This window comes from Tupaia chinensis, unplaced genomic scaffold (assembly GCF_000334495.1).
Source record: "Tupaia chinensis unplaced genomic scaffold, TupChi_1.0 Scaffold141530_1, whole genome shotgun sequence".
Taxonomy (NCBI): domain Eukaryota; kingdom Metazoa; phylum Chordata; class Mammalia; order Scandentia; family Tupaiidae; genus Tupaia; species Tupaia belangeri.
The window spans coordinates 2,015,285-2,028,852 of record NW_006201391.1 but is presented as its reverse complement, the minus strand read 5'-3'; the positions used below and the strand labels follow the sequence as shown (position 1 = coordinate 2,028,852).

At 63.8% G+C, this 13,568-nt stretch overlaps 1 protein-coding gene across 1 annotated transcript in view; it reads left to right on the top strand.

Annotated features, from left to right (window-relative positions):
• The window catches only part of CACNA2D4 (calcium voltage-gated channel auxiliary subunit alpha2delta 4), a 160,946-nt gene that overhangs the window by 144,726 nt on the left and 2,652 nt on the right, over positions 1–13,568 (top strand). Inside the window, exons 28-36 of the mRNA XM_006163246.3 lie at positions 4–35; positions 1,603–1,647; positions 1,862–1,924; positions 8,740–8,810; positions 9,488–9,563; positions 9,912–9,964; positions 10,142–10,194; positions 10,470–10,490; positions 12,434–12,551. Of these exons, the coding sequence (XP_006163308.1) occupies positions 4–35; positions 1,603–1,647; positions 1,862–1,924; positions 8,740–8,810; positions 9,488–9,563; positions 9,912–9,964; positions 10,142–10,194; positions 10,470–10,490; positions 12,434–12,551 (532 nt within the window). The remainder of the gene's footprint in view (positions 1–3; positions 36–1,602; positions 1,648–1,861; positions 1,925–8,739; positions 8,811–9,487; positions 9,564–9,911; positions 9,965–10,141; positions 10,195–10,469; positions 10,491–12,433; positions 12,552–13,568) is intronic.

Genomic DNA, 13,568 nt, shown 5'->3' with positions numbered 1-13,568 from the left:
TCCGGCAGCGCCAGTGCTGGGCTGCGACGCAGCAGGTAGGTGTGTGCGTGGCCAGGTGGGGGCCAGGCCCCCTCACCCACTGGGCCCTGAGTCAGCCGGTCAGCAGCCACCCCGCCTCCAGCACACTCCCAGCCTTCCTTCTCCACCCCTGCGGACTCCCCAGGCCTGAGGCCGGCCTCAACCTCCCTCAGCCCAGCTCAGACCCGGTGCTAGGGGCAGGACGGCGTGCCCTCCAGGTCCAGCTTGCACATCGCCCTACCTCTGCTCCCCAGTGCCCCTCACACCCTCGCCCTCATGGATTAAGGCACCTCACCATGGCCCATCACCCCAAGCCTCCCCTGCTGTCAAGGCCGCTGAGAACCCTGCAGCACCCTCGGCCCTTCCGTTCCACCTGCTCCTGCCAGGGCCCTGGTGTCCCAGTTGTCCCCACAGCTCCCCAAGGCCCGGTGTCCCAGCCATCCCCATGGCTCCCCCAGGGCCCCCAGGATCCCAGCCGTCCCCATAGCTCCCCCAGGCCGTGTCCCAGCTGTCCCCATAGCTCCCCCAAGGCCCAGTGTCCCAGCCGTCCCCATGGCTCTCCCAGGCCTGGTGTCCCAGCTGTCCCCACAGCTCCCCCAGGATCCCAGCTGTCCCCACAGCTTCCCCAGGGCCCCCAGATCCCAGCCGTCCCCACAGCTCCCCCAGGGCCCCAGAATCCCAGCCGTCCCCACAGCTCCCCTAGGATCCCAGGTGTCCCCACAGCTCCCTCCAGCTCATGTCTTCCTCACGGTGCAGCCTCCTCTACTCCCGGTGGCTGGCTGCTGTGTCCAGGAGCTTAGGGAGCTGTAGAGTGAGGACAGAAGGGACAGGAGAGCAGGGGCAGCCCGGCTGTGACCTAGGCCACCATCGCAGTCAGATGACAAGTAGCAGGGGCTGCACAAAACCCCCATGACGCTGCTAGTGACGCGCTGGCCTCCCCACTCCCCAGTGAGGGCCATGGGCAGCAGGAGTCGTGCTCCCGGAGAAGGGCTGGCCTCCACCCGGGCTGCTGCCAGCCAGCAGGGTTAATCCTCACACCCTGACCACACGATACAGCCACTACCTGGGTGCACATGATGCCACACACACCATGTACGCCCCACACGCCTGTACACACACAAGTGCACACACCACATGCATGTAAACAAGCCACCCAGCCACTCAGACCACACATGCACACATGCACACACATGTATCATGCACAGATGCACACATGTACCGTGCACACGTGCACACACGTGTACCATGCACACAGACACACACATGTACCGTGCACACAGGCACACACATGTACCATGCACACAGACACACATGTGTCGTGCGTGCGCATGCATGCGCCCGTGTGCCGTGCGCACATGCACACCCATGTAACTACCATGCACACATGCACACACTCCATATACCATGTGCACACATGCACACACCCATGCAACTGCCGTGCACACACACCACGAGTATACGGTAAACACACTCCCAGCGCTCCGCACACGTACACACATACCAGAAATGTACGTACAGTGTTCACACACCACACACACCGGTGCCCGGGCACACACGAGCTGCGATCTCTCTCCTTCCTTCCAGTGCAGCGCCGAGGACGGGACGTGCCCCCTGAGCTGCAAGGACAGCGTAAGTTCTCCAGAACGAGGAGGTGAACGTGGGGACGTTGGGGCCCTCAGCCCACTGTCCCCAGGGCCAGCTCCCCCTCCGTCCCGCAGCGCTGGGCCCCAAAGACGGAATCCTTTCCTCTCACTTCGAGGCCTGCCTTCCAGAGCTGGGGTAGAGCTGAGGGGGGTGTGAGGCCCCAGGCCCTGGCCGTGACCTCCTCTGGGTCTCTCCCCAGGACCTGAGCTGCTTTGTGGTAGACAACAATGGGTTCATTCTGATCTCAGAGAGGTCCCAGGAGGTAAGTCTCTGGGCGGTGGAGAGGGGACAGCAGCTCCGCCAAAGGGGGCTGAGGGCCCTGGGAGGCGCCAACCTGAGTCGAAGGCGGAAGAAACAGGCCTTCCAGAACTCGAAGTCTACACAGCAAGATGGCTGGATAGGGAGTGCTCCCCAAGGCCGTCTATGCTACTGTAACTGGTCTGGTCTTCCCACCTCATTAGGAGGGGAAGGGCAGCCCACAGACACAAGGGGCACCTCTGCGAAGATCTCTGGGCCTCCAGACCTCGCTGCTGCGGCTGTGTCTGGCTGTGTCCGGCTGTGCTGGCTGCGTGGCCGGGGGGCCCCTTCGGAGTCCTCGGGGTCCCTGCTTGGTGCCTCAGTCTCCGCGGCCTCCCTCATGGAGCACGCTATCCCAGACGCCACAGCCCTCGTTCTGCAGGAGGGAAGGGAGAGCAGGCCAGCCTCTCACCTAACAGCCCAGCTCGTGGGCCGCGGGGTCTGCCTGGCCCTGCACGTGCCGGAAAGGCAACAGCCAGAGGACAGGGACAACTGCTGACCCAGCCGCCCGGGCCCCCACGTTGGTTACTGACGTAGCCAGAAATCCAACCGAAAGGGGAACCTGCCCAAACTGGAGTCTCTTCACCTGAAACGAGCCGCAAGTGCCAGCCCGGCTGCCAGCCCAGCCTCCAGCCCGGCCTGCCACAGAAGGGGTAGCACTGGGTTCCGCGTGAGCTTAGATGTGCGATTTGGGTGAGCCATTTCCTTCGCTGTGCCTCAGTGTGCTCCTCTTAGAAACAAGGGGGCTGGACCGCACGGTGAGCTTCCACACCCCGGGTCTCGGTGCACTGGGGAGGCCGAGGTTGATGCTGCCCTGGGCCGGGGAGGTGGTGGTCGGCCCAACCCCTGTGGGGCTGAGTGCGAAGTCAGAGGTGCAGGAACCAGAACCCGAAGTCGCGGAAGTGGGAAGGCCCGCGGGTAGTGGAATCTAGCTCCCTGCGGGGCATTTTGAAATGACCCCGGTAAACACTGCACATCTCTGCAGGGGCAAGTGCAGAGAAAGACGCCCCCCCTTTCCGTCTTGGTGGCTGGCGGGAGTGGGGCCGGGTGGCCTAACTGCCGATCCGTCTGTAAGTCACCCCCTGTGACCAGGCACCTGCCCCTGCTTGGCCACCTGGCTCTTCCCAGGACAGAGCGCCTGTCCGCTCTCCGATTCCCAGGTGTTCTGGGTCATGGCAGCTGTGGACACCAGCAGGTGGGAGGCGGCAGCGGGACACTCTCGATCACTCTGCCCTGCCAGCTGCCTGGCACCTGAGAACCTGAGACTGGCTGACTCCCGACTCCTGTGGTGTCGGCTTTCAAGGGCCAGAGGAGGGCTGGGCCCTGGGCCGCGGGGCGCTGGGGAGAGGACTTGCCTATGAAGGGAAGCAGGTTGGGGCTTTGGCTCAGAGTCGGCCGGCCTCTGGTGGCGACGTCTCAGCCCTGCTGTCCACGTGCCGGAACGCGGGAGCGGGCAGGGGGCCAGCGGGCCTTCCGTGAACTCTGCGATTTGACCTTCATATTGCCCCCACATGCCACGGAATATTACTAATCTTTTATTCTTCCCATTCTTAAATTAAGCGCCAGTATAAAGGGCCGTGAGCCAGACGTGGCCCTCGGGCCGGGGTTTGTCGGCCGCTGCTCCAGCAGCCTGGACGACCTCACCGGGAGTGGGCCTGGGAGGGACAGGAGGAGCTGGCAGGGCCCTTTACACAACCCAGGAGCTGCTCTGGGCCTGGTCTGCCGGACGGCATCTCTCCTGCCCGGTCACGGCAGCACCTACAGGGACGCCTGGTAGCAGCCGGCTACTCAGAGAGCCGCGTCCTGTGAGGTGCCGTTCCCTCGCGGACTTACCCGTGTCAGCGTCCACGCTGCCTGTGCACCGCGTGCAAGCACCCCAGCCCCTTGGTGAAATGAAGCAGAAATGCACCAGCCTTCTAGCGCCTCCTGCCAGAGCCCGAGGTCCCTCCCCTGCTCTGCGGCAGGCCCCAGCTAGGACGGTCCACCCCATCATCTGCCATGAGGGCAGCTAGGCTCTGCAAGGTTAGGGTATTAACCCAAAAACCCCATGGCCACAGAAAAGCCAGCACTTGACCCCAAAATACAGGTAGTGACGGTGAGGGGCAGGGAAGGCCTACAAAAGGTTAAAGTCGAGCAAACCAAGCTGGGACAACGCCGGCTTTAACGGGTCTTGAGCACGTGAAGGGCAGGGCCGGAGGCTCAGGGAGATGGGCCTCAGTGCAGGGTGGCTGTGGGCAGGCTGCCTTTGCCTGAGCCCCCAAGCCCACTCCGTCACTGCGGAGCAGGGCTCACTCGCTCTGCCCCCTCGGCAGTCAGAGGGGTCAGGAGTGTCACCCGCAGGACCTGAGACCGAGGCCGGAGCCCTGGCCCCAGGTGAACTCCGAGATTCACTGACAGGGCTCAGTTCTTTCCTCACCCTGAGCGACCTGCCCCTGACCTCAGCTGTGTCCGGTGACGAGAGGGCACGAGGGAACAGTACCCGGGCCAGGGATACCAGCTGGCACGCCGCCCAACACGCAGCACCTCCCAACTGTGAGGACCCAGCTGGCCTGACAGTGAGGCCTGGAGGTAGAGGCACTCCGTCAGTGGAGGATGGGAGGTAGGAAGCCCGATGCTGACGCCGCCTGAGGGCTGTCTGTCCATCCATCCGTCCGTGCATCTGTCATCCACCTATTTTTTTTTTTTTTTTTTTTTTTTTTGCCATAGAGTGCATGCCCTCACCAGAGAGACAGAGGCAGCGAGAGGGAAATCGAGAAGTCACCACCTGGGGTGGGGGAACATGGATGGCCACACTGCCATCCCTTCTCCATTCTAGGATTTTAGACACGTATGCACTCATGCCTGGCATGAGTTTCAAGCGGCTGGGTCCAAGTCCCAAATAGCAATCGGCCATGTGGGAGTCCAGCACCTTAGCCATCATGCCACGAACTGGCCCCCATTTTTTTTCTTTTTTTCTCCCATTTGACAACTCTGTAGCAGTTACCAATTGCTGCATAACAAATTATCCCAAAATGAGTTGCATCAAACCACTAGATTTATTCGCTTGCAGTTCTGAGTGGGGCTTAGCTGGACGCTGTGGCCCAAGGCCTCCTACAGGCTAAAGGCAAGGCACCATTGAAGGGCTGTGAGCCTCCCAAGCTGGAGTCCATCAGCCAGGGCCCCAAGCGTCCAAGGCTGGACTGGAGCGGGCCCCCTCCTCACTCACTCCGTGGCTGTTGGCACATTCGGTTCCTCCAGGGCACTAGTCTAAGGGCACCTCAGGGCCTTGCCACACGGACCTTCCCCAGGCCCCTCAGGTCAGGGCAGCTTGCTCTGAGTGGGAGCGGGAGCCAGCCGGAGGAGCCAGAGGGAGCAGGACAGATCCCAGAGCTCTGCAGCCTCCTCCAGGAAGCGGCGTGGTCATTCCTACCACATCCATGGCTGGGAGCAACCACTAGATCCAACCTCCACTCAAGGGGCAGGGATCACACGGGAGCCTGACTCCCAGGAGGCTGGATCCTTGTGAACCAGTTCAGAATCCACCCACCAAAACCCTTCCCACCCGCTCAAACCCAGACACACCCAGGGCCTCCTGGCCTGGCCTGGCTCAGCTCACCCCTCCTTACCTCACTCCCCTCTGCTGCTCCCCTCACCCTGGGCCTGCCGTGGCCATGCAGGACAGAACCACTGTCCCTGAGCTGGTTAGAAGATTCTCCAAGTCCCACCCAGGACCTCGTGCTCTGGGCTCCAGGCTCCAGGCTGGAACCGGGACCCATTCTTTACCAAGCCCTCCCCGTGACGTGAGTTAGGCCTGCACGCAGTCCGCTGGCTGCTCCCACTCCTGGCTGGGCCTGGTGCCAGAAGCCCCAGCCACTCCTAGACTCTGCCAAGGCCCACCAGGGGCTGGGTGAGGAGCCTGGTGCTGCTCCTGGGACAGTCTTCCAGATCTTCCGCATCAGGAGCCCAGGCCCGGTGCTGACCGGAGATCTGGGCCCTCCAGCCACTCACGCAGCTCAGGGCTCCTTCCCGTAATGAAGAACTAAGTGATGGGGTTACAGCCCTCAATCTGGGGCCAAGAAAGAAACAGCTAGGGCCGAGGGAGTGACGTTTGTATGGGCTACAGTGGATCTGTCTCCGAGGTCTGGGACTCTACCCTGCCATTTGCTGTGGCCAGGACTCACCTTCAACCTAGGCCCAAGGGCAGGAAGCCAGATCGGCCCCTTTCTCAGAGGCACTCCCTCGCTCCCTGCCCCAGCCAAAGAGCCAGGAGGCCAGGCCAGTCTTAGGGCCGCCTTCCACCATCACGGGGTGTCACTCTTCCTCCGCCTTCCCCACGGAGTGCCCAGCCCAGGCATCTGTCTGCCCCTCCCAGCTGTTCTCTGGGTGCTCCCCCAGCCTGGCACCTGCTATGGGCCCTACCCCAGCAGCCTCAGGGGGTCTCCTGCAGCAGCCCGCCTCTGCCCCCCGGCTCCCCAGAGGCCCTGCCCCACCGGGTGTGTCCAAGCACAACCGGGCAGGCCAGCTCTCCAGATGGCTCCCAGGGGCACGGGGCTGGTGCCCGCTCCTCCTCCTCCTCCTCCCACAGCCAAGTGCACCCTCAGGGCCAGGCCAGGCTGTACCGCTAGGAATGAGGGAAACGCCCTGCCAGGAGCCGACTCGGGCTTCCGTAGCCCCACGGGACAGGTGCTCCCATTTTGAAGGTGCTGCTGTCCCTCGGTGAGGAGGCCGAGTGGCCTCTCTGCATCCAGCACCAGAGCCAGGAGCACCCCCTGGGACAAGGCTGTCGCGACCATGCTCAGCGTCAGTGGCCTGGTGACTGCCCGCCACGGGCTCCTGGCGGATCTCCTGACCCAGCCCACTCTACGGATGGCCGGGGGCCCAGGCAGCCCTGAGCCACTGACCCCGGTCACCCAGGGACAGCCAGGGCAGGCAGCCCCTGCAGGGTGCGGAGGCCCGGCCAGTGCTTCCGGGGGCACAGGTTCAGGTGGGCAGGAGGCTCTGATCACCCTGCACAGCTGGGCAAGGGCTGCAGAGCCCCGCAGTGGCGCAGACAAACCCAGGTGGGATTATTGTGAGCCCAGGCCTAGCAGTGTCCCCACCCTCAGCCACCGCGTGGCTGGAAGCACTCCTGACAGGCGGAGGACACCAGGCACCAGGGCCTTGGAGAGCTCCCTTAAAGATTTCCGGAAGTCCCGCCCAGCGCCTTTGTCACTTGTCATTAGCCAGCCTCGCTGCAAGGGCACCTGGGAAATGTAGTCTTTAGCTGAGCGCATGGCTGCCATCATTGAAGTGGGGTTTGGTCTGGCCCAAAAGAGCGGGCCTGTGGAAGCAGGGGCTTGTAGGTTACAGGTGGGTTTGCGGTTTCGAGGTTGGTGATTAGAGAAGGAACGTTGCGGAGATGAGAAAGGAATGCGCTTCGCAGAGCTAAGGCGTAGTGTCCGGCACGAGATAGGGTGCGGGCAGGAGTGGGACTCTGTTACCGGTGGCCACGCCGTCGTTAAGGTCCGCAGGCCTCACTCCCTCCAGGCCCTCGGGAAGGATCTGGGAAAACAGGAGAAAGCAGCCAGATGTCCGTCCTCGGTGCTTTGTGGCAGACACAGACCCTAGGGAATCAAGGTGTGTTTGCAGGGAGGATCCGTCTCTCCAGCGTCCAGGGTGCACTCGGCCTGCTTCTCGGAGTCCAGTATCTGAGCAGCAGGTGGTGGCTGTGTAAGCCTAGACGCAGGCGGAGGATGGGAGGCCAGCCCCACGGGCTGCTGCATCCCTGCACCCTGCGCCCCGGCGGAGCAGGGTGCTCCAGGCCCAGGCCCTTGCACGTTCCGCAGGGAACTCGGGAGTTCATCCTAACTGGGAGCCCCGAGCAGACAGACCCCTGAGAGGGAGTGGAAGCAAAGCCCTTGGCGTGAGGACTGAGAACAAGTCACCACGCACACGGTCCTGCCACGTCTGCTTGGACTGTAGCCCCGTTCACGGACGTTCGCTGTGGGCCACAGGCTGGGCGCACGGTCCCCAGGCTTAGAACTACCCACGTGTGAATCAAACCCGAGCCCAGAGACCAGGCCGCTGTCACTGCCACGCTGAGCAAGCAGCAGAGGCAGGCGGCAGGGCCTTCCCAGATCTTGGCTGCGGTCAGCCGGGAGTCCCCGAGGCTGCTGCTCACCAAACGCAGGCTGATGGACAAGGAAAGGCGGGACTTGGGATGGGAGTCAGGGCCCCGCCTTATCTTTCAGAAAAAAGCGCAGTGACTGCACCGTGTTCGAGGAAGGTGGCTCATAGCTTGGGCGAGAGGTCAGCAGGGAGGGTGACATGGGAGGCGGGGAGCGTGGCCCAGCTGGAGTGGCACCCAGGGCACGTTGCTCATGGGAGAGAGGGGGCGTCAGGCCTGTTCCACAGAGAGCGGGGGCACCGACCGTCTGAGATGGACACCGCTTCGGAACTTCCTGACCTTGAGCCACAAAGAGAAACGCACCTCGCGTCCGGCCAGCCCCCTCTCACACATGCGTGTATATGTTAATACATAAAGCCAATTTTACAAAATCCCTAACCTCACTGCAAGTGATGCAGACTGTTATCCTAAGGAATTCTGTACCGTTTTTAAAGAAATCTGGTTGTAGCGTCTAGATTGAGTCCAAGCCAATGAGCAGATGATAGCCCCGAGTCCAGAAGCCGGGAGGCAGCCGGGGGCAGGCGCAGATCCTGCTTTTGGAGGGTGGGTGGGTGGACACGCTGACCAGGCTCAGCATCCCCTAAGAGAAGCGTGGAGGGCGAGCGAGTGCAGCTCACAGGCACCCTCTCCTGCAGATGGGAAGATTCCTGGGGGAGGTGGACGGCGCCCTCATGGCCCAGCTGCTCAGCACAGGGGTGTTCAGCCAGTAAGTGCCGTCCTGCCGCTCAGACCAGCGAAGGCGAGCGCAGCGATTGCTCCGGACAGAGCTGGAGGCTGCTCAGACACCCACAGGAGAAGCACTGCAAGACCCTGAAGCAGCCATGCAGGAGCCCAAACTCCACCGGGGCTGGGGGGCAGGGAGTCACACAGGGTCCCGGCATCTCTCCCCTGCCCCCACCTGGGCCCCAGAGGAGCAAGCCATCGGAGCTTGGTTCTCTTTAAGTCCCCCGAGGGCAGAAATGAAAGGTGATCTTCAGCACCTGTGGTCTTTTTTTTTTTTTTAAGTGGGTTTTTTTTGGTGGTGTTTTGGGCTCTTTAAGTTTTTGCTATAGGGCACTGCTCACCAGAGAGAGGGACCAGGCAAAGGCAGAGTGAGGAATCACCCCCCTAGGCGTGTCAATCCCTTCTCCATTCTCCTCTTGGGATTTTGGGCATGCACGCACAAGCGCCGGCACGATTTTCAAGCTGCCGGGTCTGGGACTTGAATCCCGCGGCTGCCATGTGGGGTTCAGTGCCTTCCCCTCTACCCCGCCCGCTGGCCCCGCATCTGTTATCTTCTGATGGCGTCCCAGCTCTGGTAAACGGAAGCCCTGCTCACAAGTCCCCCGAGGCACGGGAGGGATGGGACGTCCAGGACTTGCCACTTCCTGTCTCTGATTTCAGAGTGACCATGTACGACTACCAGGCCATGTGCAGGCCTGCAAACCACCACCACAGCGCGGCCCAGCCCCTGGCCAGCGTGAGTGTCACCCGTGCTCCCTCCGGGTTTGCCCTGCGTCCTGCCCCCCAGGCCCCGGGACGCTTCAGGGCCTTGCTGGGGCAGAGGGGAGGCTGCACCCCACACCCATCCTAGAGCTGCCCGCAGAGCGCCCACGTCCTCAGAGGCTCAGCTCGGCCACTGGGTAACTTGACCGTCTTCCAGAAAGCCCGTCCCAACCTGCCCGAGACGTCCCAGATATCGTTCCAGATATGGCACCTCCGCGAGGCTTCCTCTGCAGGGAGGGTGGGAGGACAGCCACAGGAGGCCTGGCAGCCCCGGTGTGGTGCTGAGGCAACCCTGGGCATGACCGTGCTCTCCCCTCCCCAGCCCATGTCTGCCTTCCTGACAGCGACCAGGTGGCTGCTGAACGAGCTCCTGCTGTGAGTGGCCGGGGATGGGCAGTGGGGCTGCCTGGGGCCCCCTGGCTAGCCAGCAGGCGAGGCGGGGCAGCCAGCTGTGGGATACACCTCCCAACCTGCTGCTTCCTGAGGGCGAGGCTGGGGACGATGGGGGCAGCTCTGTGGGGACCCTGGGCCCAGTCCGCCTCCATCTGACAGGTTCCTGCTGGAGTGGAGCGCTTGGGGCTGCTGGCGGGACACAGGGGCCGAGGGTGAGTATGGGGGCCGTGTGCCTTCAGAGCAAGGCCACCCCAGTCACCGGCTTGGGCCCTGGTGGGGGAGGGCAGGCTCTGTGGCAGCTCATCATGCCCGTCTCATCGTACGTGGCCTTCTCTCATGGCTCCTCGCACTCCTGCCCCCCTCCGTGTGACACCACCTCACCTCGGACACGTCTGCTCCATCTGACATCATCACCATCCCGCCCTCGTGTGACTCCGTGCCCTTCCTGTGCCATGTCCACCCCATGCTGGGCTCCTGTCCCGGGCAGCCAAAGCTGTCTTCCATCACTGTAAGTAGCATCGACTCAGGAGATGCTGGCTGGCCTCCGGGGTTGGGGAGGCAGCAGAGCTGCCAAGGGCCTGCCCTCAACTCTGCATCCCAGGGATGAACCAAGAAGGGCTGAGTTGCCTTCATCCGGGATACCCTGGTTCAAGGACCCTAACCTCCTCGCCCCATTTATAGCACCGCCCCTGGGAGGGTCCTGCCTCTGGGAAAGCAAAAGCCCAGCCGGACTCCTGGGGGAGCCATGTTGGATTCCAAGGCCCAAAGAGCTGGGGCCAGCAGCTGGGACCAAGTAGGGGTCGTCCCTCCGAGAGGAGAGTCCGGGCCCTCCGGCTTGGTCCTGCAGCCCTCAGCAGGGCTCCGGGTCCAGGGGCTGGCTCCAGGAAGCCGCTGGGATGATACCCCATGAGTCTGAGGACAGTGGCCCCCAGAGGCGTGACCTGTCCTGACACCCAGGAAAGGAGCCGAGTCCACCCACGCGGAGCCTCAGAGCTCGGAGCTCACGTGGTGGACATGGCTGCCTCCTCCGGCCTGTTCCCGCAACCCCTGTGTCAGGAGCTCCTCAGGCCCCGAACCTCCCCTCACCCGGGCGCTCCTCACCAGTGTCCACCTGTCAGTCCACTCCCTCCTGCTGTCCTCTCTGACTGGGCCTGGCTCTCACCCTCCGCGTTCTCCCTCCACTCCCTCCCCTGCTCTGATCCCTGATCACACCCCCCACTCCCGGCCTTTAGGAATCCCCCACCAAGGTCTAGCAGCTCCAAGGCACTCGCGCTCCTCCCCTCTGCAGGGACCCAGGGCTCCCCTGCTCTGCCAGCAGCTATGTCCTGCAGGGCTGAGTTCTCCCAGACCTCCCGCCCACCCCGCAGGCCTGGGCAGTGAAGGCCCTCCTGGCTGGCCAGGCCCTGACCCGCCCTGTCCTTGTTGTAACCGTGACTAGCACTCCCTCTGGGTGGACCTACAGGAGAGACTGACTCAGGTGACAGGGGGCCAGCCTGGCCCTGGGTAGAGGCCAGAGCGAGGCCAGAGCAGGCCGGCACGGTTGGTTCCACGGGCCTCCCCCGTTCCCAGGCTGGCGAGGAGGGTTCGGGCTCCATGGTTCAGGAGATGGGCTTCTCTCCTGCTGACCGTGTATGACCCGTGCCTCAGTGTCCAGGGTGAGGGGCGGGGCGGTACTGCTGCCCCTGCCGCTGCGCAGCTGGGCCGCAGGCCGCCACACCTGAAGCAGGAGGAGAGCTAGCCCGCCCCTTGCCTGCCATACCCACCCTGCTGTGCTCGTCTCAGGGTGACCTTGGCCGTGGGCGGAGGTCCCCAGAGCAGGGCTTCCAGGGACTCCTGGTCTCAGGCACCTGTTAAGGAGCCTGGGCACTAGAAGGCCGGGTCTCCAGGCCCAGCAGCCTTGCCCCAGTGCTGGGCCCTGCGGCTCCCCCCTCACAGCTCCGTGGAGGAGCGGGGGGCCACGGGCCGGGGGCCAGGGCCAGGGTGTTGGCACTGCCCGGCGGGCGCCACTAGGGCCTCAGGAAAGGGATGTGCCATAGGGCTGAGGGCTGAAGGCCCTTCCAGGCAGGGCCCCCTCCTTGCTCTGCCCCAGAGCTGCGAGTCCAGGAGCCCTGGAACTGGTACCACCCCACCCCATCCCACCCCGCCCCAGCACTGCTGAGGACGCAGGTCAGACCTCCCCAACCAGGCCTGGCTCTCCTGGCCAGGGCAAGGGCTCGCGTGTCAGCTGCACCCATGAACCAAGGCCCTGGCCCAGCCCGCCCCTCGGGTAACCCCGCCTTCTTCTGCCCTCTGCTCCTTCCTCTCTGCACCCGCACCCCGCCCGACCCTCTGACAAGGAGCTGTGTGCACAGGCCGGGGTGTCCAGCCATATCCTGACACCCCAGCCCTGGAAGTGAGGAGGCCGAGCCCGCTCCTCCAGACCCTGACACCCTCCCCATCTGCCTGCCACAGCCCACAAGCAGAAGAAGCACGACCAGCTGCAACCCTGCGACACCGAGTACCCCGTGTTCGTGCACCAGGCCGCCATCCAGGAGGCCAACGGCATCATCGAGTGTGGGGCCTGCCAGAAGTGAGTCCGGCCCCGGCACTCCCAGCCCTGGCGTGGCGGGCGTCCAGGCGGGCCATCACCCCCAGGGGCTACCTTTGCCGTGGGCAGGAAGGAGAGGCTGATGCTTCTGGGGCTGCCCCCCCTCCTTAGCGGGACACAGGCTGGGGCAGAAGGTGCGAGGTGAGGACAGGGGGGCTGCACGGGGGCCTGCTACGTTCCAGGAAGGGGAAAGCTGGGGAGAGGTCAGGGCCTGGGCCAGTTGCCTCACCCACACCTGGGCCCTGGGCCTCCTCAGTGCCCGGCAGGCTGCACACTTGCTCCATCAGCAATTCTGTGGCAGCCAGGGGAAAGGGACCGGCCTGCCCTCCAGAGCCCAGGCCTGCAGGGAAGTGTGGCTCTGGAGGGTGTGCTCAGGGGCCAGTGAGGGCCTGGACCTGCCTTCCTAGGGTCTTGGGCTCCCTCGGGGCTCCCTCCCAGCTTCCCTCCCTGGCCAGGCTGCTAGATCCCCCAGCCCTGGCCCCAGCTGGCAGAGATCGGTCGGTCTGCCCCGGATCCCAGGGGGACTGGCCTTGGAGCAAGAGCCCCCTCTGATGTCAGGGGACGGCCTGGGAGTCCCTTCAGCCCCTAGGTGCATCATTTTATAGGCAACGTCAGGTCCCGAAGCGGTTCCCTTGGACTGTTTGTGCACTGGTCTCCAAGGATGGTGGGAGTCCAGGTCCCGTGTGAGGCCAACGCCTTGAGCAGGGACGAGCTGGGAGATTGGCCGGGTAACCCTGGGCAAGTTACCCCCGGCTGGCCCCAGTCTTCTCTACAAACGAGGCCAATGCAGTTTCACACAGAGGTGCGCGTGTGAGTGTGTGTGCGCACGTGCGTGCACACAGCCACCTCCATAGGAGTGCTGGGTAGGCAGCAGCTGTGGCTGTTACATAAAGCCCCACGATCCCAGCGCAGCCTGCGCCTCTGCCCCCAGGACTCCCGAGCCGCACGCGGGTTCAGTCTGCCACCCTGTGGCTAGCCCGAGCACCGAGGCTTTCCCCC